The sequence below is a fragment of the Myotis daubentonii genome, chromosome 11, assembly GCF_963259705.1.
Source record: "Myotis daubentonii chromosome 11, mMyoDau2.1, whole genome shotgun sequence".
Classification (NCBI taxonomy): domain Eukaryota; kingdom Metazoa; phylum Chordata; class Mammalia; order Chiroptera; family Vespertilionidae; genus Myotis; species Myotis daubentonii.
The window spans coordinates 71,986,921-72,011,512 of NC_081850.1; the positions used below are offsets into that span (position 1 = coordinate 71,986,921).

The 24,592-nt window shown below is 49.9% G+C and overlaps 1 protein-coding gene across 4 annotated transcripts; it reads right to left on the reverse strand.

Annotated features, from left to right (window-relative positions):
• Window positions 1-1,925: 1,925 nt before the first annotated feature.
• On the reverse strand, window positions 1,926-24,486 carry TMEM268 (transmembrane protein 268). Of its 4 annotated transcripts, none has more exons than XM_059657863.1 (9): window positions 24,328-24,486; window positions 19,813-19,999; window positions 15,568-15,677; window positions 13,211-13,318; window positions 11,734-11,883; window positions 8,500-8,610; window positions 6,525-6,605; window positions 5,454-5,642; window positions 1,926-3,151 (listed from the first exon to the last, which is right to left on the reverse strand). In XM_059657863.1, the coding sequence occupies exons 2-9, from the start codon at window positions 19,919-19,921 to the stop codon at window positions 2,972-2,974; spliced, it is 1,038 nt and encodes a 345-aa protein (XP_059513846.1). In that variant the 5' UTR covers window positions 19,922-19,999; window positions 24,328-24,486; the 3' UTR covers window positions 1,926-2,971. The 4 variants fall into 4 exon arrangements, with proteins under 4 accessions (XP_059513846.1, XP_059513843.1, XP_059513845.1 ...); XM_059657860.1 differs by lacking the exon at window positions 24,328-24,486 and adding an exon at window positions 24,060-24,283; XM_059657862.1 differs by lacking the exon at window positions 24,328-24,486 and adding an exon at window positions 23,914-24,028.
• Window positions 24,487-24,592: the final 106 nt, after the last annotated feature.

Here is a 24,592-nt window from a genome sequence, read left to right on the forward strand (position 1 = left end):
TATGCGAGAGAAGAGGGTAGAAGCTTTGACAAAGATATTGTGTCACAGATTTAAGATGTGCTATGAACCCCAAGTAGGATATATACAAAGAAATCTGCCTAGCTAGCGTGGCTCAGTGGTTGAGCCACGACCTACGAACCAGGAGGTCACGGTTCCATTCCCGGTCAGGGCACATGCCCAGGTTGTGGGCACGATCCCCCTGTGTGGGGTGTGCAGGAGGTAACCAATCAATGATTCTCTTTCATCATTGATGTTTCTATCTCTCTCTCCCTCTCCCTACCTCTTTGAAATCAATAAAAAAATTTTTAAAAAAAAAAAATAAGGTTTGGCCTGACATAAGAGCATTAAAAACAAAAAGAAAGATTTGACTTTATTCACATAAATATACCCCACAGTGCTGGAGTGACTGAGGTCTGATGTAGACTGAATAAACATAAACTGTTAATGGCCTACTACATCAACAAACACATACATTGGGCACCTACCATATACAAGACAGTGAGAGATTTAAGAAAAATAGCAACCATTTATTGAGCTCTTTCTCAAGCTTGCAACTCAAAGCTTTTTTATGTCATGTGATCTTCACAATAACCTGCCAGGTAGGTACCCCTATCCCCATTCCACACAGGAGGAGTGAGACCTAAGGGTGGGGAGAACTCGGATTGGAATCAGTGTGACTCTAGAACCCCAGCACCCACTTCAGACACTGTCCCACCTTCCCCATCGCCATGGCTGCCATGAACACAGGACCTTCAAACTTAGGGTGCACGTTCATTTGTGGAACCTGATCTTCCCAGCAGCCCTGTGAAGTGGGCAAGACAGAGATGACAGAATTCCTTAATGAGAAAGCTGAGCATGTACCTCATGGGCACAGCTGAACGCCCCACCCGGCAGGGGAGACCATCAGAAACGGAGAAAAAGAAAGGCAGAGAAGGGCACGCAAGGACCCTTTAAGCCCTAACACGGGAAAACTGCTGTTTTGTCATTTTCCACACATTTTTTATAGTTATTATACTTACCAGGATTTTATGCTTGGATGATAAGTATGGGCTTCTACTGATCACATTCACAACCCACACTTCCTCTGTGGCAGGTGACAAAGAGAGTAATAATCACCTTCATGAATAATTCTCATTGAGCAAAGCTGCCCTAAAAGCTGGCTAAAGAGAAATGCCTAACACGGCCATTTCCAAGGGCTGCTCTACACACGATTTCTCTCCTCCGGCCCAGAGAAAGCAAGAGTTAGACTCATCTCTTGCACGGCAAGTCACCCATGTTATTACATTTCATGTTCACCAGATCCATCTATAAAGGAGGGAAATGACACTCGGGGAGGTTAAGTGACCTAGCCAAGGTCACGCCGCTAGGAAGCAGCCGATCTGGAATGAGAATCCAGGTCTCCTGCTAGCGAGGCCAGTGTTCTGTCCAAAGGTGCTTTGGTTCTGGGACACCTCATCCATGTGGGGCTCTAGAGCAGCTGTTGCCAACCAGTGGTCGGCGAGCCACTGGTGGTCCGTGAGGTCCGAATGGTTGGTGGCCACCGCTCCAGAACCTTTCTACATGTACATAAAGGCAAAGAAGTCAGACAGACAAAGGGCCATAATGGAGCAAAAAAAAAGGACATTTCCAGAACTTTGGCTTTGGAAGGGGCCATTAAGAGTCATGGAGTCTACCCTTTACATAGATGGGTAAACTGAGGACCAGCCAAAAGTTACACAGCTAGAAGTGGCAGTTCAGGACCAGAACCCAGGTCTGTACCAACCTCATCATTTGATCTCACAAAAAGCTACTTGCAAAAGCTACTATGGAGATGACAAAGCAATTACCCTTTAGCAGGACCAGGCCATTCACAAAAGGTCAGGTGTGGTATTTTTCCTTGAGGAACTTATAGTCTAGCTAGGAAAATACACATGTGCACAGGAAAATAGAATCAATAACAGAAAAAATCAGTAAAGGCAGCAGCTACATCAAGAATGTAAAAGGAGGCAAACAGTAGCAGGCCTGGCTGTGTCGGAAAGCTTCCTAAAGGTGGGGTAAGAAAGGCGGGGCTTTGAAGCATGCATAGGAACCAACAGCTACTATGGCATAGGTATGTCAGTCCAGCAAAACGTTTCAACTTATGAAACTTTTTACTTCGTGGGAGGTGAGGCCAAACTGCAAATGAAGGCTCAGCTCTTCATGGGACCCACGAGTGGCAGTGGATGCTTCCTCCAGGCCACGGCCAGGGCCAGGAAACCGGGCGTTGCTCTCCACCTGCAGCATAAAACCACAGCCACAAGCACACAGGCCTTTGAGCGAAATAAGTCCTCAAAACGGGTCTTCTCCAAATAGCCCCACTAGCAGTTACATGCTGCTTCTTTCTTTCCTCTGTCTCCTGGTAGCCTGTGTACTGGCAGACAACAAGCAGAGGTACCACTGTTTTTCCTTAAATACAGGAGAAAACTTAAAGAAGGAGAACATTCTGAGAATCGACTTCTTTTTTTTCAGATTGGGAAGAGGCAGCCTTGTCATCCTAGAGGCCCAAGGCAGGGCCACACAGAGCAGCATCCTCCCAGGGCCTCTGTTACCCCATCTGACGTGAGAGGGTGGAGACGGGGGCATCAGCAGAGACCAAATGTTGATGGTCATCTTCACATTTGCTGGGCTGTTGAGACAGTGAACGCGATGGCAGAGCGGCCCTTCCCTCCAGGCCCACAGCTCCAAGCATCCCGGAGAGTAGTTTGCAGGTGGGAGCAGCTGGCAACCATTGCTTCTGAAAAGGCCTGGAGTCACCAGGGGATGTCAACAGTCACTTCTGTGCAGGGTCCTGGAGTGAGCACGACACCCCATTGCTGATGTGACACACCCTTCAGAGTGTCCCCAGATGCTTTTCTCCTCGCCTAGGGCTCACCATGGGCCACCCTGGGCTCCTGAGGCCTCCCTGACTTCTCGCCTTCAGTCCTGGAGGAGGATGAGTACCTTTGTGCCTAGGTCACCTGGCCAGGAATGGGCAGCACCCTGTGCCCAAGATGTGGGCTTCTATGAGTTGGCAGGGGCACGGAACCCTTGGAGAGTCTGTGTGTCGTGTCCCCACTGCCTGGGGGAGCTGGGAGGTCACCAGGAGCCGGATGTAGTAGCCACCAAACACTGCCAGCAGCTGCTGGGCCATTTCCTGGAAGAGGCAGGGAAGCAGAGTGAGGGCCACGCAGACGCAGCTCGTGCACGTAGGGAAGCCAAGCGGTCCTCACACCCCTGGGCCGGCAGGGATGCTCCCTGGGAAGAACCTGGCCGGGCCCTCATCTGGGGCTCTTGGAAGATGCCTGGTCTGGTCTGGAACCCCAGCTCTGCAACTGCAGCCTCAGTTTCCTTATCTCTGAAGTGGGTAACCTAACTGCTGATAGGCGATTATGATATGCACACAAAAACTACGGAGCCTCAAAGTGCTAGAGAATTTAGCCCTGATTTATCCCAGCCAATCACATACACACACACTGTTTGCAGTTTCCAATGTCTATGAGCCTGTAAAAAGCATGAGGTCAAGGAAACACACTGAAGAAAATCACGAGTGAATGGGGGTGGGCAGGAACAGAATACCCCCGGCTTCTGCCCTTGGCTTTGCCACATTCTCCCTTGCTCTGTGACCTCGCGCACATCAGCTGACTTCTTAGAAGCTATTTCATCCATCGGAGAAGAAAAATTAATCCATACCTCAGAAATCATGCTAAAGAATTTTATGCATGATAAAACAAAAAGCTGTCAAAATGTAAGAGGTCATTATAACTATTTCTCCGTCTTTCACAGGCACAGATTTCCGACTGCAATACGACGCCTGGCTCATGCTAAGACGTGGGCATTGATTATATTTTTTCTCACTAAGTTATAAGGGCAGCTACTTCACAAACATGTGCATACACACTGAGATTTGATATTCACAGCAGGAAATTGTATTACTATTGATTTGAATGAATTTGAAAATATAATTTAAAGACCCATCATATTTAATAGGCTATTTCACATAAACCGAGACATGCATGCCACAATAGAGTACGTGATATTATCCATCTTTCGTGTGCTTTTAAAAGTCCATGGGGCCCGACTGGTGTGGCTCAGTGGTTGAGTGTCAACCTATGAACCAGGAGGTCACAGTTCGGTTCCCAGTAAGAGCACATGCCTGGGTTGCCGGCTTGATCCCAAGTGTGGGGCGTGCAGGAGGCAGCCAATCAATGATTCTCTCTCATCATTCATGTTTCTATCTCTCTCTCTCCCTCTCCCTTCCTCTCAAATCAATAAAAATATATTTTTTAAAATAACTATTTTTAAAAAGACCATGAGGTTCAAGTAAAGAGATTAATATATATTTATCTTTTTCTTTCCTAACGGTCCTATTTGCAACCCCCCACTTCCCTGCACACACCATGCCTGAGCTCACTCCTTACTGCATGTCTCCCAGACAGTGGGTGTATCCTCATAGTGAGAAGAGGGCGGCATGGGCCACACACACAGTATCAGATTTCTGGTCTACCAGCACTGGCCAAACCCAGCAGGCAGTTTAGCAAGACCAACAGAACTCTTGGGCTGGAGGAACTGGAATTCAACAGAGATGAATATAAGATTTAATTTTTTTTTAATGTTTTTGTTAATCCTCACCAGAGGATATTTTCCCATCAATTTTTAGAGAGAGTGGAAGGGAGGGGGAGAGACAGAGAGAGAGAAACATTGATGTGAGAGAGAGACACCGGTTGGTTACTTCCCACACGCACCCCACCAGGACTGGAGCCTACAACCGAGGTGGGTGCCCTTGACTGGAATCAAACTCAGGACCCTTCAGGCCAAGGGCCAATGCTCTATCCAGTGAGCAACACCGGCTAAGACTTAAATATCTAACTGCAAAACATGTAGATAGATTGGTAAAAAGATTTTAAAATGATCCAAATATTCATCAACATGTCCAGGATTAGGATCGTTGTTGGCAAACTGCGGCTCGCAAGCCACATGCGGCTCTTTGGCCCCTCGAGTGTGGCTCTTACTCAAAATACCACGTGCGGGCGCGCACATACAGTGCGATTGAAACTTCGTGGCCCATGCGCAGAAGTCGGTATTTTGTGGAAGAGCCACTCTCAAGGGGCCAAAGAGCCGCATGTGGCTCGCGAGCCGCAGTTTGCCGACCACTGTTATAGGCAATCTATGATCCATCAACACACAACTACACATCCAGTGAAACTGCCAAAAAGAATGTCCAAGATATTAAAAATGGGGGAGAAACCCAGTGAGTAACAAATAACTCCTATAAACTAATTTCGGAAGTGCTGGGGGTGAGGAAAAAAATATTCAAAACTAGTAGGCTAGACCTGTATGGTCTCTACCAACTGAGGAAAGCCAGGTTCCTCGGAATGTACAACTTGAGGGCCCCACTCGGAGTCTATGCAAATATCCCTGGGGAGAAGGTGGCCCAACCGCCCCAGGGGGCCCATTACCTCCGGCTCAGCCTCCGGAACGAGCTGGTGAAGCTCAGTCTGCACGAGAGGCCGCTCTGCGGGACGGGAACTGCTGGGCAGGAGGGGAGCTTCCTCCAGCAGGTTCTCAGGCCCCTCCGCCATCGTCGTGGGGCTCACCCCAGTCTCCATGACAACGCAGAGCTGGCTCAACCTGCGTCTCAGCAGGGACTGCAAAGGAAACAGAGGGAGCCCGGGTGGTGTCCCAAGTTGGGTGGCACGTGGGAGGTCAAGGCGCTGCCTGAGCTGCAGATCACAGAGGATGGATGGGCCTTCTATAGGCTCAGACGCTGGGAGAAGGTGGAACTGAGCCACATTGGAGAGACCAGGTCATTCCCCACAAAAGTACGGTCCTTCAGAGCTTCTAAAGCACTTTTCCTTATACTCACATTTGCTCCTCAAAGCAGCCTGGGAAAACTTTCCCTGTACGTTGCAGATGAGCAAACTGAAGCTCAAAGGCCTTGCCCAAAGCCATACAGGAACCAATGGGCCAGGATCAGGGCTAGCCCACAATCCTGACTTCAAGACCAACCATAGGGCCCAGGGAAAGGCTGACTCCAGGGCTCGGAGACAGGAGGGCCGGGTCCCAAACTGGGAGTCACCAACTGGCTCTGTGACCACCTGAGGGTGGCGACAGGATTTCTCAGAGCCTCAGTTTCCTCATCTGTAGAATCAGAGCAAGAGTTCCCTGATCTTGTTTATAAACGGTGGGCAGGCATTTTGAACAAGTGAAAGCCGCCTAAATGCATGGTACTTTCCTCTACCAGGATCCTCATTATTATTATTAACATTCATTATTATTATATTATAAATAAACATATGCTCACTATAGGAAATGTGGAAAATGCCAATAGTTAAAAAAGGAGATTACTTACCATGTGCTTAGTTACAAAGACTTCATTCCCTCGGCAAAACCACCACTGATTTGACACAGGTGTCCTGCCTTCTAAGTAACTCCTCCGTAGACATTTCCCAACATGGAGGTAAGGCAAACTCTACAATCTGGTCTCCTGGTTTATTTTGTCCGTTTGTTTTTCATTTAAGGTATCTTACCTCTTGGCTAGTCTTCATTTCTCGAACATGTTCAGACAAAAACTGCACACAGTTCTCCAGGTCAAAGTAGACAAACCAGAGCTGGGGAAGGAAGAAGCTGTGAGCCCTGGGGCTCAAAGCCAGCCTGACCTTGAACCCTCCCTCCCTGAGATGGTCTTCTGTCTCCTGCCGCCTTGCTGGAGGCCCACTGGATGTATCCTGGCCTCTGGCGGGAACATGCCACTCTGCTCTCTCCCAGAGTCCCCACGCAGGAGCAAGTCTCCTTCGTGTAGAAAACTGGCTCCATGTGTACACCTGCCCAAAAGGCTGCAGCCCCACCTCTCACAGTCACTAAGCATCTGATAGACTCCAAGCCGCCCTGCACATCACATATTCATCCAGGGATACTGCCTTCATCTTCAGGGGCCCTTCGGTCTGGAATCCAACATGCAAATGAATGAAACCCTTCAGAGCTGTCACCCCCACTACCCACGGCCAGGTCAGAGGTAATCAACGTGGGTGCTCTCGGGGGAGGGGAGCAGGGGACGAAGTCCTCTCACCTCACCATTACCTCCCCTTCCGCCACAGCCTCAACAGTCCCCAGGAAGCCAGATTAAACTCAGCCAGGCCGAAATCCTCCATGTTCACACATCACATCATCTTGCCAGCTCCACACCTGCCACGCTTCACCCACGTTCTGCAAGAAGCTGGTAGCCCATGTCTCACACTTCCAACCACTGACCCCTTCCTCTGCCCCTGACCTCCCTCCTCCCAGTGACCGACCTATGAGACCCACGGTCACACCCCTCTTGCCAACTAATCTCTCCCACTGTCTCATCCTCAAGGAACATTTTTTTAAGTTAATTTCTTTTCTTTTTCCTTATGAAATTTTACAAACATATGCAAAAGTTGAGCAAATGATGTCATTAACTTCCAGCTACTCAGCATCTTGGCTCAACAATTATCACTTCATGGCTACTCTTGTTTCATCTCCACCCCCACCCATCACTCACCCCAGACACCTCCATCCCCCACCCCACCCTGCCCCACCCCAATGATTTTTTAAAAAAAACAAGATATGGTATCACCTCATCCCAAGATACTACTTTGAAAATGAAAGAACCCAATTATTTTTAAAGATGTGTCCATTCATGGGTCATTCATCCCTCTATGCCTCCAACTAACACTTGCCAAGTCACCCCATGTGCCAATCCATAAAGAGGACTCAGAGACAAATGAGGCTGAAAGGACCCCTGGTTCAAGGAAATGTCAGTCTCCATGTCACATCTGAACTGCCAGACACCTTACAATGCCATCGAGTTCACCCCCAGGTGTCAGTCAAGATCCCCTTACACTCTACACCATCTCAGGCTCCCTAAACACAAGGATTTGTGTGTGTCTAGAGCAGTGCCTGGCACACACTAGGCTCTCAGTAAATATTTGCAGGATGAACAGGTGATGCGCACAAGGAGATTCTTTCCAGGTCCCCGCCACCCGCCCACTCTGTGCTCCCACCAGGGCAAGGGGCAGATGCAGTGCTAAATAGATTTAGCAATCCCACCTGGGGAGCCCAGCCAGGACCCACTGGGTGACCTCATACTAGTCACTTACGCTCTCCCCACTGTCCTTAGGGCAAAGAAAACAACCGGGCCAGGTGGACAATGCCTTCAGGATCTGACCTGCCTCTCCCGGGGCCTTGCATGTGCTTGGCACAGAGGAGGCCCCACGGTTTGCTGAATAAATGCTGAATGAGTGAGGCTTGGACTGTCCCTGAGCTTCCCTTCCAGCCTGCCCCATGGAGGTTCCAGGCTGCTGGGTACCACCCAGAGAAGAGTCTCCAGGATGGAACACTGGCACAGGGAGGAAGGGAAGGGCTACCTACACTGTCTTATTAGCAGACCGGGCAGACACTGTGCAGACTGGGAGAACCTGGGGCCACCTCTCCCCATCAGCCCAAAAGTGGGCCGTCAAGGAGAGGTCTCTCGGAGACACGTACCTGAATCACGCTCTGGCAGCCCTCCACTGTGTCCGTCACGCCCAGCAGCACCCGGTGTCGCAGCAGGGCTCCGTTGGCAGCCGCCAGCCTGAGGTCCGTGTTGGTGTTGGCCTGTAAGACAAACACCAGCCCTGTGGCCAGACCTCCACGCTGCCAGGGAGCCCTCGGGCACCGGAAAGGACCACACCTCACCCCACCCCTAGACACCATGGGACAGTCCTCTTCTTCGCGACACATCACGTCCTCTCTATCAAATGGGATTGTGGAGCTGCTGAGACAATCCATTCAATAGTGTCAGGCAGAGTTGAAGCCCAGCTCTGCTACTTCCGGGCTGTGGGGCCCTGGACAGGGTCTGTCCCTTCCCTGAGTCTTGCTTTCTTCAGGCGTGGAGAACAAAGAAAAAGACTGTCTCTGTCTCCTAGGCATGTGCTGAGATTGAAGTGAGTTTGTGTGTGTGAAGCATGAAGCCAGTGCCTGGGACACAGTCAGGTGCCACAGGTATCTGCAGGAGGAGGGGGGATGGAGGGGGAGAGAGAATGAAGGAGGGATGGAGGGGGGATGGAGGGGGAGAGAGAATGAAGGAGGGATGGAGGGGGGATGGAGGGGGAGAGAGAACGAAGGAGGGATGGAGGAGGGATGGAGGGGGATAGGGAACGAAGGAGGGATGGAGGGGGGATGTTGGGGGATGGAGGGAGATGGCGAGGCAAAGAATGGGGGTGGGGGACTGGGCATTTATTGTGTCAGGAAAGCACCTACTCCGTCTATAAGGCACCTACTTTCCGAAGCATCTAGCACAGTGCCTGGCCCTCAGTGGAGCGTGGGTGCCCTCTGCAACTCTCTCCTTTTCCCACCCAAACCAATGACCTGATAGATGTAGCTGACAAAGTAGAAACTAAGCAGGCTGGGGAGACGGGAGGAGAAGGGTGTCAGGGTCCAAAGTGCTGGTTTGGGGAAGAGACACTCAGGGCTTCAGATGCCATTAGAAAGCAGCTCAATAGGACAATGGTTCCCAAAGGAGCGGGACCCCCTTAGGAAGCTTTCGGAAACGCGAGAAGGCTCTTTCTGCTGCCACAGGAATGGAGGGCAAAGCTGGCCCTGAGGCACAAGGGCCAGGGATGCTAACTGCGTGCCTCCCACTGAGGCCATGCCCCATGAGAGACAATCCCACACAGAATCGTCTCCTAGCCAACCTGGACTAAAAATGTCCTCTGGGTGAAAGTTCTACTCATCATTCTCTGGCTGGCCAACCTAACTCCACTTTATATTTAAACCCAAAGTGGGTTTGTTTTCAAACAGGTTTAAAATACAGCGAATTTTCCAGGAATGCCACTACTATGAAAATCAAGGAGTGATTGTGTTTTGCCTAGAATGTTTGCAAGGGTGGTTTCCCCTTTCAGAAACCTGCATCCCCTGACGCCACCTCTCACTACCGGCATCATTTTGGACAAATTACTCACTATGTCTCTGCCTCCATCTCCTCATCTCCAAATTGGAGACACTAACACCCTGTCATAGCAAGGATTACAATAAGGATGAAATGAGTTCATCTACTCAGAACCCTGGGAAGAATAAACACTCAACGCATGTCCGGTAATGATATCATTACGATGATGATACTGAACTGAGAACACAGTGTTTTCCACTGTACCGCGCTGGCCGCAACAAATATTTCTAGGACCTTCACACATGCCCTCGCAACGTGCATTACTCTGTACGGATACACGGCAGGGGCTTACCTGCCTTCCCCACACACCTTCCGATTTTGAGAAAGGATATTCATGCCCAAACAAGGGGAAGCAGGCAGTATATGCAAAGTGCGGAGGCTCTCTAGGATGCTACGTAATGCAGGTCGGCCACTAACAGTAAGATGACAATGGTCAGGAAGAGGCATATACATGGTCATGAGTGACAAGGAATCCAAGGAGGAAGAAGTCCTTGAGCTGAGGCAAGAACTGAGGAAGCTGTGTGGCCAGGGACTGGTTACTTAACCTCTCTGAGCCTTTTTCCCCACTGACCAAAAGACTCAATAATTCTAACAGTTAACACTTACTGAGCACGTACTTTATAGCAGGTACGATTATAAGCACTCGGCATGTATTAAGTCATTTAATTCTCCAAACAATCTGGGGGGGGGGGGGGGGGAGAAGGACTCACCTGCCACTGCTAGCTTTGATGATGGAGAAAGGGAACATGAGCCAAGGAATGCAGGTGGCTTCCAGGAAAAGGTGAGGAAACAGAGACTCCCTGGAGGCTCCAGAGAGGATGCAGCCCTGCTGTGTCAACCTTCTAAACCTCGGAACCGTAAGCAAATAAATCTGTGTTGCTTAAGTTACTACATTTACGGCGATCTGCCACAGCACCTATGAAATACCAAGAGAGCCGGGTCTTAACTGAGAACCTGGCTTGGAATCTCAGTGTCCTGGCCTTGAATTCCAGCTCTGCCACTTATTGCCAGGATGACCTCGGACTACTGCTGGAGCCTTTTGGAGCCTGCGGTACCTCATCTGTAAAATGACTATGGAAGACTCTACCCAGAGATTTACTGGGCAGGTTTAATGAGTTAATGTACATAAAGCCTTTAACAGACAATCAACCACATAGGACGTGCTCCATAAGTATGTTAAAGAAGCAGAATACATTAGTGAGCCACACACACGCCGGAGGGAGCAATCTCCTTTCTGAATGAGATGGGGAATCAGAGGTCTCGGGTTTTGAACCCCCGCTCCGCCACTCACAGTGGGATCGGGCCAAGTTACCTAACTCTGACCACCCACTCACTGCCTAGTAAGTAGCTGCTGAGTTAAATGAGACATGACAACAGAGCACAGAGCCAGCACCCACCCAGCTCCCTCAAGCCTCGGCCTCAGGCACCCCGCCTTCGGTAATCCCCTCCTCGCTCAGAGCCCTCCTGAGCACGCGGGGAGGAGGTGACAGGACTCAGTAACCTCTAAGTGCCACACAAATACGGCTTTCTGTGCCCTCTCTCACCTCCCAGACTCTCAAAAGAGAGCTTGTTTCCAGAGAAACAACCCACAGGGACCCGACAGGAAAGACAGAGAGGATTTAATCACATGTGTGACTTAATTTCTTTGAGTCACTGGGCACAGGAGCCAGTGTGAATTTCAAGGATGCAGCAATTTGCTGAAGCGGATGAAAGGAAAAATTCTGACTGGGGATCCTCCTGCCCACACAGCCCTCCAGACGGGATGTGGCTGGGGTCCCCGGACATCTCACCTTCCTCTGGTGTCTCTCGAAGATGAGCATGAGAGTCAGCGTCAGGCTCAGCGCGGCCAGGGTCACGAGCAGCACGCCCGCCCAGTGATTCCCCAGGGCAAACATCTGGCTGGTGGAGTAGATGTTGGCCCACACCACCACATAGAAAACCTGCGGGAAGTGGGGCAAGAGCAAGGTCAGGAATGCCAGTCCTCACGCGAGGCAGCTCCACTCAAGGGGACACATTTCTGCCACCTCCTTGGATGCACAGAGCTCACAGGGCCCGTGAGCGACTGATGGGGGCCTGTGAGAATGAGCCCTTGTTCCCTGATCATGAGTGAAGGTAGGAAAATGGGGTGAGAATAGTTACTCCAAATCCCTGCTTGCACTGATTTTAAATAAAGCAGAAAAGGGCAGGGGGCTTGGGAGGGAGAGAAATTTGAGGCAGAAACCCACCGTGATCCTTCAACAGCTATGTGGCCTGGACAAGTTATAACAACGCTCTGAGCCTCAGTTTCCTCATCTGTAAAATGGGGATAATACTAACTCCACAGGGCTGATATAGGGATTAAGAAGATAACATATGTTAACACATAGTATGCGGGAAACGTGTTTACACGTTTTACGTATTTATACATTCTACCAGTGTAGTAGAGTGCGGGACACGTATTAATACGTTTTTTATAGACTAGCGGTAGAATGCGGGTAACGTATAAATGCGTAAACTAAAGTTATCGTAATTTTACTGAACGTTGCCATTTGCGCAAAAAATTAGCAAAAATGGCCCGCGCCATTTTTAGCGCACAATTAAAACTACCCGCAAACAATGTGTTAACAGCATAACACTTATTAGAAAGTTAATAAAAGCCAGTTGCCATCCTTTTTCCTTCCTGAGAAGCAGGACATAGGGGTTAAGAGTGGTATTTGACCATTTTCCATTAGAGGGGCAACAAGCTGCAGTGATTAAGAGGGGTTGAACCAGAATGCCTGGGTTCAAATACTGGCTAGGTCATATATATGTATGCATGTGTGTGTGTGTATATATGTAGGTGTATATGTATGTTTATATGTGTATATATATATATATATATATATATATATATATACACATATATATATAAATGTACACACACACGATTAGAGCTAAAATAGACCTATCTGTTGAACAAATGGGGAAACCAAGTCCCAGAGAGGAGAGAAGTCTTGACCAAAGCCAGACGCCGAGTCCAGAGCCTCAGTGGTGGGTCTGCAGATCCACAATGCCAAGTTCTGCCTTCAGTAAACCCTGCTCCCACCCTCTACATGGGGACCTGGCCACAACTCCCTGCCATAAATTCCCTTATCCCAAACCCAGGTCCCTGGTGCTGCTCTCTGCCAGGCAGCGGGGCCACCAGCCCCCAAACCCATACCCACACCAACAGGCTTCACCACAGGACGCCGAATCCAGCAATGCCACAGGGGCGACAGCAGGACAGTGTGGGCCCACCTCCCTCCTCACCACAGCGAAGGCCAGCCGCATGGGCCTGGAGTTGTAGATGATGTATCTTCTCACTTGGGGCTCCAAGAGGGCGCTCTCAGCCAAGCTCCTGTACTGATCAGCCGGGACCTGCTTGGCCACCCAAGGGAAGAGATCAGTCAGAAACAGAGAACCTTCCCCACCTCCTTCACGCCAGCAAGCATGTCATTCCCAGTTCACATGACTATCATGCGGAAGGGGGATCCAGCTGGCTCTGGGCTGGTCCAGAGGCAGAATGAGGAGCTCAGAGCACTGATGGCGACCACAGGGCACAACTCCCAGCTCAGGAAAGGTCAGGCCTCCCCAGTGAGGTGGGGCAGCTCAAAAGCCAGGAAGACATCCTACAGAGAGATCCCTGCAGCAGGGGGCTCAGTATCTCATGGCCAACCGGGATAGCCTAAAGTTTAAGGCACAGGCCTGGGAGTCAGCTGGCCCTGGGTCCAAACCTTGGCCCTGCCACTCATGTGCTGTGTGACTTGGAGAAAGTAACTGCACTTCTCTGCGCCTCAGACTCTTCCTCTGTAAATCAAGGATTATAAGAGTGCCCACCTTGTAGGGGTGGTGTGCCTATTAAATAAGATAACACTGTGTGTGTGTGTGTGTGTGTGTGTGTGTGTGTGTGTGTGTGTGTGTGTATATATATATATATATATATATATATATATATATATATATACTATATTTATACATATCATCTGGACATCTTTGGGGGCTTTGTTCTGCCGACCACAGTTGGTTTTGTCTTCTTGGACAGATATGTGTATCTAAGTGTATGTGTATGCTGGCCCAGTGCTGGTTCCACGGTGAACAAGTGCTATTATCAGTACTGCAATATTAGTGCCTATTAATACAGCCCAAAGTACTGAAAACTCCCATCTTCCTGCCCAAACAATAATGCCACAGTGCAAAAGGCCCCACAAGGGTGGACTGCTTAAGAAAACAGAATTTGGCGTGGCTGGTGTTGCTCAGTGGTTGAGCATCGACCGATGAACCAGGAGGTCACGGTTCGATTCCTGGTCAGGGCACGTGTCCAGGTCGCAGACTCAATCCCCAGTGTGGGGCGTGCAGGAAGCAGCCGATCAATGATTCTCTCTCACCAGTGATGTTTCTACCCTCTCTGCCTCTCCCTTCCTCTCTCTGAAATCAATAAAAACGTATTTTTTAAAAAAAGGAAAACAGAATTTAACCAGGAAAGGTGCTGTGTAGGAACACAGCAAGACAGTATGTAAACTGTTCATGGGTAAAGAAAACCCCATCTGAAGATAACTGTTTAAGAAAAATGTTCTCAACAAAGGCTGGAAGGAAATGGGGGGAGATAAACCAGCTGTTGTACTGATGTGGGCTTAGTACTATCAATTTGGAAAGTTTCCCTTTAAGGGTAACACAATGTTGTTTTTCACAATAATGCAATTCAGTTTAAAGACGTGAACTCTAAAATCTGCAGGGTAAAATTAGCAGAGTACCTTCCCCATCCATAACTGAGCCTCCCTGGGAAGCGCAGGGAAAGGCCCCCCATGCAGGGGGGGGGAAACCGCAGCTGGAGTCCTTAATGACGACAGCAATAGCTACAATTTATTGAACATTTACTTTGTGCCAGAGACAGTGCCGTGTTCCTCTGGCATTATCTCACTTAATCATCACAAAAACCCTATGCAACAGGTGTTAATGTTGCCTGCACAATGATGACACTGTGGCTCAGAGAGGTTAAGCCACCTGTCCCAAGTCACACAGGCAGTAAGGAGAGCTCGATCTGCATCCAGAGCTATGGATCTGTGATGCCTAGACCTCGAGTCACTATGCTTAAAGGTACTGCATTATCAGCTAATGAGTCCTATAACGTTTCCTCTCCTAAAATTCCCTTCCGCCTGTCTACCCAACAGACTCCTACTTTTCCTCAAGATCCCAGATCAAGTATCCGCTCCTCTGTGAAGCTTTTACAACCACTGCCCGCACACCAGGCAGGTTTCTCATTTTCTCCTGTGCAGGTCGTCTTCCATGCCTTACAGTCCTCTCATGCAGCATTAATATCAGACTGTCAGGTTCATCCGACATATGTCCATCTCCCCACTGGGCTCTGGGGCCTATTCACCTCTCCTGTGTTTAGTGCCCAGCTACGGGCCTGGCAGAGTGGGTATCCAAAATGCACGTCTGTTAAGTGAAATAATGCAGAAGAGAGGACAGTTCTAACACATCTCCCTTCTTTCCCTTACCATATCAAGAATATGTTACATGTTTAATAAAATATGTTGTGAATAACTAGATGAAAGGATTGATGGATGGATGGATGGATGGATGGATGGATGGAAAAACAGTAAGGATGTAATCAAATCAGCCCTCACCTGAATGCCCCAGGTCTGCAGCTGCTGTTCTGCGGCTCCCAGATCAAAGGAGATGGGTGCACAGGTATTGTCGATCCGGAGAACCGTAAGGACCTGGCCATTGCGGAGATCTGAAAGCAGACAGGAGCTTCACCTGGCTGAGCAATCACTACTACTTAGGATGAGCCTGCCACCTCCTCTGGCCACTAGAGCCTTCCCATGGCAAGGAGGGACAGGTGGCTGTCCTCAACTCCCTACAGAAGAACTGGAGTTGACAGGAAAGCCCCCAGGGGCAGAAACTGGGGGCCGGAGCATGGAGGCCATTAGGACACATGGAGAGACCATGTAGGGAAGAACCTCCCCAAAATGAAAGCTGTCCACACAGAATGGAAGGTAGTGAGCTCCCCATCACAAGAGATGTTTCAACAGAGACAACAATAAACTACAGTGAGGAGATGACGGAGTAGACATTCATTCAAGCACTGCTCAACTACTGCATTCCCAGTGGGTGCAGAGTCTCAGATAACCAACTGTGGTAGGCAGAACAATGGGCCCCAGAGATCCCCACCCCACTCCCCAGAACCTGTGCATGTGTTATGTACATGGTAAAGGAGAATTAAGGTTGCAGATGGACTTAACGTTGCTAATCAGCTGACTGTAAATTGGGTGACTGGCCTGGATTATCTGGGTGGACCCAATATAACTACAAGGATCCTGAAAAGTGGAAGAGGGAGACAAAAGAGTCAGGAGGGATGTGACTAGAAGAGAGGCACAGAGAGACAGAGCACTGCTGGCTTTGAAGAGGGGGGAAGGGGTCATGAGCCAAGGAATGTGGGCAGCCTTCAGCAGCTGGGAAAGCCAAGGAACCAGCTTCTCCCCTGAGCCTCCTGAGGGAATGCAGCTCTGCTGACACGGTGAGGACGTCCACTGAGTGAGGCCAAAGGCAGAACCCAGAGAGGTAACCTATGTTCTGCAAGCCCCTATGCCAGCGGTAATTCACTATAGCAACTGTAGAAGGCGCACACGGACTTACCGGCAGCCCGCCCAGTGTGAAAATCCCAGCGCAACTTTTGGCTCCAAGTGTCACGTAAGTTGCCCCTCAGGATCCACGGGGGATCGTTTCCAGGACCCCTCACAGATACCAAAACCCGCAGATGTTCAAGCCCCTTACATGAAATGGTGTACAGTTGGCCTTCCCCATCCGCAAACTCCCAACCACGGACTGAGAACAGCACAGGTATCTATTGAGAAAAATCAGCATGTCCGTGGGGCCGCACAGTTCAAACCCGTGTGTCCAAGGGTCAACTGTATTTGTTTTCACTCCCACACCAGAAAGGATTTAAGGTGGCTTCATAAAAATAAATTTTAAAAAGATAAAATTACAAAATTAGATTTAAAAATAAGCAAATGAGCGAGCCCTGGCCGGATGGCTCAATTGGTTGGACCATAATCCCATGCACCAAAAAAGTTGCAGGTTCAGTTCCCAGTCAGGGCACATGCCCAGGTTCCGGGTTCAATCTCTGGTCAGGGCACATGTAGGAGGCAACTGATCAATGCTTCTCTCTCTCCCTCTTTCTCTCTCCCCCTTCTTCTCTCTCTAAAAATCAATAAAAACATATCCTAGGGTGAGGATTGAAAAAATAATAATAATAACACCATGGTTGGTTTGGTTTGGTTTGGTTCAGTGGTTAGAGCGTCAGCCCAAGAACCAAAGGGTCCCGGGTTCAATTCCTGGTCAAGGGCAACGTACCTCGGTTGCAGGTTCATCTTGCCCTGGTCGGGGTGCATGCAGGAGGCAATCAATCAAAGTGTTTCCCTCACATCGATGTCCGTCTCTCTCTCTCTCTCTCTCTCTCTCTCTCTCTCTCTCTCTCTCTCTTCCTCTTTCTCCCTTCCTCCCTCCCATCCTCTTCCCACCCTCCTACTCTCTCTAAAGTCAATGGAAAAAATGTCCTTGGGGAATAGGATTAAAAATAATAATAATGCGGGGGGATAAAATGGATACATATGTAATACCCTTTGTAATACTTTAAGCAATAAAAAAATAAATAAATAAATAAAATACAAAAAAAATAAATAAAAAATAATAATAATAATAATAATAATAAGCAAATGAGAAAAACTAGGCAATAAGAAAATAAGGACAGATAAAACAATAAAGTAAAATAAGGATAAAATAGAATAATAAAGTAAAATAAGAATAGCTTCTGGGATTTGAGCCTTTACTATGCACCAGGCTTCAAGTCATGATTTCATTTACTCCTCCAAGGGCCCTTAAGAGGTGGACACCATTATCATGAAAAAGAAAAGGAGCCTTTGAAAGATGAACAAAGGAACTTGACCAATGTTACCAGAGGAAGTGAAAGTAAGAAAGAGAATGAGGAGGAGAAAAGGTAATACACAAAATGCAGACACGCATGCTGGAGGGGGCCCCGACTAGCTCCCCGTTCCATCACACAGCGTGGAATGGGGAGCCCACGGAGGCTTGGACTCCACACAGAGAATGGGGACTGCTGCCCCCCAGCAGGCGCTTTGCCACTGAACAAATGTTTGCCCAAGCAATGCAGACACTCCCCGCGGTTTCTCTGTCTGCCTTCCGAACCAGGAGCTCCAGATTCTCGGCAATCATCTCCTTCATCTGTTCCTTAAAGTGAAAATTGCAATTCCTCCACTTAGAAAGACTTGTTTGCACACCTAGATTAGGGGGAAAGATCTGAAAAGCTACCAAAGAAGTGTGTGAGTGTGTGCTTGTGTGTGTGCGTGTGTGTGCGTGTGTGTGTGTGTGTGTGTGAGAGAGAGAGTGTGTGTGGCTGGGGGGAGGGGGGGCAATTTCCTACAAAATAAGAACTGGCTTGCCAAAAATCAGTGGCGTAATGTCTTCAAAGTTCTGAAGGAAAATTATTTCATTCCGTTTCATTCCACTGATGTGTATGTGCAAATTGCTTTCCTAACAACAGTAGTAAAAGAAGGAACCCTTGTGCCCTCTGGCCCTTGCCTCGGCGTGTCACCAGTCGTGATTTCAAACTGCTGCCTTTTTGGGAACCCACGAAATGCTGACTCCATTCAAAAGTAATGCACATCTTTCTGATAGTTGTAAATGTTTCTCCTTATTAGATAATGTATGTATTGAAGTCATTAGGAATATGGTGCTCTCAAAACGGAAGCGAGGACAGAACTAGAATCCAGCATCTTTTATTGCACTGGAAAGACAAATGGAATCTTTTGGAAGGTGTGGCAGGAAAAGTACTTCGGAAAAAATACAATCAAGATATCTCATAGCATTAACCAAAGAACTTATATGCATATATGCATTACCCATGGACACAGACAATAAGGTGGTGAGGGCCAGGGGCGGGTAGGGATCCAAGTGGAGGAGGGCAATGGGGAGGTGGGGGGGGGGGGAATGGGGACATCTATAATACTCTCAACAATAAAGATTTATTTTAGCCAAAACTGGTTTGGCTCAGTGGATAGAGTGTCGGCCTGTGGACTGAAGGGTCCCAGGTTCAATTCCGGTCAAGGGCATGTACCTGGGTTGCGGGCACATGCCCAGTGGGAGATGTGCAGGAGGCAGCTGATCGATGTTTCTCTCTCATCGATGTTTCTAACTCTCTGTCTCTCTCCCTTCCTCTCTGTAAAAAAATCAATAAAATATATTTTTTAAAAAAAGATTTATTTTAAAAAAAGATATCTCATGGAATATTAAAAGAAAAATCTTTAAAGATAAATAAAGATCTCTTTGGATGCCATATAAAGAATGGATAGCAGCCCGGCCAGTTGAGCATCGACCTATGAACCAGGAGATCACAGTTCGATTCTCAGTCAGGGCACATGCCAGGGTTGCGGACTCGATCCTCAGTCAGAGGCGTGCAAGAGGCAACTGATTGATGATCCTCTCTCATCATTGATGTATCTATCTCTCTCCCTCCCTCTCTGAAATCAATAAATATATATATATATTTTATAATATATATAATATATATATATATTTTAGATAAATAAAAATAAAGAATGGATAAAAGAGGCAAGATGGGGATGAGATCAGCTAGGAAGCTACAGCAAAAATCCAAGCAGAGGGCGATGGTGGCCTGATCTAAGGAGGTAGTGACAGAGAGAACGGGTAGAGATGACAGACACTGGCCTGGGAACAAATCCCCAAATGCCCACCCTCATCTAAAGGCACTTCTGTGTCCCTCCACTGCCCTCCCTCCATACTCGGGACCCTGAGGAGAGTAGCGGGGAAAGGAATTGAAGTCATGGCCTTACCTTGCCCCCAGCCAGGAGGGCTCCCCACCGGCAGGGCACTCCAGCCAGGAGAGGAGGTGGGCAAGGGGCCGGCCGCCCCGCCAGCGCCCATCTGCGGCTCACAGGCCATAGCAGAGAACCAGCGGGGTCTACTTCCCCTTCTCAGCGCTACGGTTCATTCTGGAACAGCCAGCTCAGCTCCACTCGCCTTCAGAAAACAGCAAAGAAAGAACTTCAGGCCGGGACCTGAGCAGGCTGGGCTCCCCAGCCCAAGTCATCACAAGGCCAGGGAGAGGCAGCTGGAGTCTTCTCCCCTTGCCTTTCGTCTCTCCGCTCATGCTGAGGAACATTCTCAGGGGGAGTGAGGAGAACTAAAACCCTTCCACACCATGACTGAGAACTTCCCTTCCGGCCTCCGGTCTGCCCCAGCTCGGACGCATCAGGGAGTCTGGGGGGGGGGGGGGGGGGGCTCCCAGGTATGTGGGATTTCCATTCCCTTACTAAGGGCAGCACAGGTACATTCATCATGGGAGACTTGTTCATACGAAGGATCTCAAAGAGTTCCCCAGAGACATCGCAAAATACAAATGATAAAGAAAATCAGGATGGTGGGGGGAAAAAATGCTTTGAAGTTATGATCATGAAGAATAAAAATACCCAGATATTCTGGCCATCAGGGTCCCTAGCAGAGGTTTAGGTTCGAGAACATGAACCCCAGGGTCAGACTATCCAGTCTAAAGGTCAGTTCTACAACCCACAGGTTAGGTAAACTTGGGTAAGTGGTTTAACCTCAAAGAGCTTCAGCTTCCCTATATTTAAACAGTGGTACCTTCCCCACAGGGTTGCTGCAAAGAATCGATAGGATGATAGAAATAAAGGACGTTTAACAGCATATGGAACAAGGGTCACATGCCATAAATACTATCTCTGGTTGTTGCTGTGGTGACGTTTGACACAGTTGCCATGCCTGATCTAAGAATTTGGTTTTGAGCTTCCAGGAGGCCAAAGAGAAAATGGAAATGGTGTCAGTTAAATAGTTCCTGTTACCTATATAGAGAAAAAAACAAAAAAAACCCTGAGAGTGAGGGAGCAATGCATCCTCTTGGCACTTAGCACTGAAAGACCTTGGACATGTTTCCGAAGCCTCAGGAGCCAGGTCAGGTATGTGCATCGGGCATGACCCTTAGCCACTTCATCAACAAAAGCAGAAATGGGTCTTTCCTTGATGTCAATGTGGAGTCTCTATAGTGCCATACACTCTGGGTGGAACCTGCACACCTTATCTGTGGTGTGTCCACCTGGGGCCTAAGACTCATCCCTCACCAAAGGGATGAGTCTAAGTTCCTGGGATGACACACCAGCCCTGCCTGTCTTAAAAAAACAAACAAACAAATAAACAAAACACTAAAATTGTCTTTTGCTGCCATGGTTCTCGACACTGGTGAAGCCAGGAAGTGTCCGGTCAGCACACATCTGCTTGATGCCAAGCTGGCCCAAGGTGCCCGCCACTGCTCAGTTCCCCTAAAAATGAGAACTGACTCCCACTCCCTCACCACCTTCCAACCCTCTCGGTCTTTTAAAAAGGGCCAGATGCATAATTTGTGGAGCCCAGTGCAAAATAGAAATGTGGGGCTCCTTGTGAAAAAATGATGACGAATTTCAAGATAGTGACAGCAGGGCCTTCAGCCAAGTGGGGGCCCTGTGTGCCTGAGCAGACTGCATGCACCTGAGCCAGCCCTGACTTTAAGCTTCCAAAGACCACACGGGAACCCCTTCCACGGACCAAGAATATGCAAAAATGAGCCTTTACTGCCCTGCCTCAGGCTCCGAGGCAAGAGGGCAATAAACTATTGGGAAAAGAGCGAGGGCTTCAGTGCCAAAGAGCATGGACGAGAACCCCCACTCAGCCACTCCCATGCTCTGTGATGTTCACTGTCAAGGTACTTAACTAACTCCCTGAGCCGTCCTCATCTGTAAAACGGGCTCATGGAGGCCTACCTGGCGTAACTGCTGTGGGGAGAACAGAAAGAAATGCAAGTGTAACACCCAATACCCTGCACCCATCAGGCCCCTTTCCTCAAAGGTTTTTCTCATTTCACAGGAGAGAAAATTGAGGGTCAAAGATGTGAAGAGACCTGCCCAGAGACCTGCCCAAGCTAGAAGCTGTGGGGCCCGCAGGTGAGCCCAGGCCATCTGGCTCCAGAGTTCAAGCCCGTAACTCCCATGCCCCTGAGCCTCAGGACCCAGGTCTGGGTATGTCTGAGCCTGTTCCTTACACCACCTTTTAAAAAAAAGAAAGAAAGGAGTGGGTCGAGGGGGTCTGAAAGGTGTGATCTAGCAACAAATTCCAGCCTGCACCTGAGATGCCGCACTCTGGGAGGGCAGGGAGCATCGCCCCTCACCTGGCCCACAGCAGGTACTCCCAAACATTGTTGAGCATTTACCAGTCAGTCCTATCACCCCTTACTTCCTTCCTCTTACCTTGTACCCCCAGAGACATGAAAGCAACAACCCAAGGATGTCCGCCCTGCACTTGGCAATCCCTGAAGCCCTTTCCTGCCTCACTTGCTCACCTCCTAGGCCCACCAGGAAAACATAGTCCTTAGAACAGATCCATTTCCCACTGAAGGCTATCTAGCACAAAGGCTAAAAGGAACCGGCTGCGCCGCCACTTCCCACCTGTGTGCCCTTGAGCAAGTTACTTAACTTCTCTCTGCCCCCTCTTTGCATGCAAATGGAGATAATAATAGTAACTCAGTTGTTTAGGCTTAGAGTCCCTCCAAGTAAATCACTCAAAGCAGGGCTAGGCAAAGGGGAATCACTGAAGGAAGATAGCTGTTATTTTTACTCCAGAGACATTCCCTAATAAATAGTGCCAGGCACCCTGCTTTCTCCACTATAAAACCAGAAATAACATTGTAAGTCCCTCTTCAGCTCCCCCAACGGGGGATCACCATCTGAGGAAAAAGACAAACTTAGAGAAAGAGAAAGAAGAAAGTCTATGACCACACAAAGCAGTCAGCGGGAGTGGGCAGCAGCACCTTGAGGCCGTGGGAAGGCTGGGCAGAGGTGGAGGTGAGGGAGGTACTGCCAAGAAGGGGAGAGGTACAGATCAGATGCAGAGGACAGGAGGGGTGCTGGCAAGACTGGCCACGGAAGGACATTGACCCTTTACCTACCAGCGTGCGCTGAGCTCAGGACCCTGCCCAGGGCTGCACCCGTCCCATGGGGAACATGGGAAAAAGAGACAAGCATGGGGTGGAGGGGGAGCCAGGAGTGAGCAGAGCTCTGGGGCTCCTGCAAATAACTGGCCATCCGTCCCCCACCCAGCTTCTCCAGGTTTCCTTAGTTGCCTTTGCCAACTCTGCATGTAACCAGGACTCCCAGTTACCCGTCTTTTTTAGCGAGGTGGCAAGTCCCTGCAAAGGCAGATGTCCTAAGTCCTGCTGAACAAAGGTCTCCATTTCTGCAAACACTGAGTGCCCAGCCTCTCCAGGAACCAGATGCCTCACTGAGATTTGGGGGGAGCAGGACAAGTAGGGGGGTTCGGAGAGAAAGAAAGATCCCAGGTTTTACTAATCAGGTTTTGTTTTTGGTTAAACTGCAAAGTCCCAAGGAACCCTCAGAGGACCTGTCACAGACGTTTTGAAATGACAAAGCCTTGAGAAACAATGGGCCCAAGTTCTCCACTTAACAGATGAGAAAATTAAGACCCAAAAATGAAAGTGAACTATCCAAGGTCAGGGAGCCAAACGGGGCCGGGGCCAACACGGAACCGAGACCAACACGGAACCGGGCCCATTCAGCGAATGCTGGGGACGACCCCCTGGCCTGGCCCTGGCCTTGGGCAGCTGTGTCTGGCCCCCGTCCCTGCCCTCAAGTCCTGCTCTGGGTCTGCTGTCTCGGGGTCTCCCTCACCCCAGAAATCACCCCCGCGGGCCACCGGTTCCCGGGACCCGCCCGAGAGCAGCTCCCACGCCCAGGACGCGGGGGAAGGGGCCCCGGTGCGTCCGGAAGGAGCTGGCCGCGCTGACCGCGGCCAGGAAGGGGCACCGGCGGTCGCGCAGCCCGGCCCGCGGCTCCAATCTGGGCTCCCGGTAGCACGGGCGCGCGCACACTCACCCCCGCGCCGCCGCCGCCGCCGTCGCCCGGGGACACGGAAGGTCGGGGCCGCCGCCGCCCCTCCGCGCCTCCGCCTCCGGCCCGCCGCGCGCGCAGCCCTCCCTTCCCGGTCCCGCCCCCGCCCCCGGGCCGCCCCGCGCGCTCACCCCACCCGTGGGAGCCGCCCGTGGGGCTCGCCTCGGGCTCCGGGGGGAAGCCTTCGCCCCGCGCGGCCGGCACAGCCGACCTGGGAGCGGCCTTTCGTCAGCCCGGGCTCCCCTGGGACGCCAGGAAGCGCCTCCGCGCTCGCCGACCACGTGCAGCGATTCCGGGGCGCAGGGGGTGGGGGCGGGGGTGGGGGTGGCCCTCCGGGACCAGTTCCGGCCCCTCTGGGAGGCTCGGTGTGGTCTGCCCCTCGTCTGAGCAGCAGCTTACCTCCGAGGTCCGGCCCCGCGGAACACAGACAGTCACGGGACCCGGTGGATGAGGCAACATCGGGGATCAGGAACGTCCCAGGGACTTGTGTTTCATGGGAAAACTACATGTGTCTGTATTATCGGATCATCGGTTTGGGGACCAGGTTACATGAGCTCCAAGCCACCAGGTCTCGGCTTTTGAGATCATCTTCGGTAAACTATTGAGCGTCTCTGTGCCTTAGTTTTCTGTTTAAAAAAAAAAAAAACAGATTATAGACTATTTC

Coding starts and splice junctions, on each gene's coding strand:
- TMEM268 (XM_059657863.1), bottom strand. CDS start 19,921: ATGGCCTGTGAGCCGCAGATGGGCGCTGGCGGGGCGGCCGGCCCCTTG. Junction 11,884..13,210: donor TGCGGCTGGCCTTCGCTGTG/GTGAGGAGGGAG, acceptor CACTTCCCGCAG/GTTTTCTATGTGGTGGTGTG. Junction 8,611..11,733: donor TCGAGAGACACCAGAGGAAG/GTGAGATGTCCG, acceptor TTTGTCTTACAG/GCCAACACCAACACGGACCT.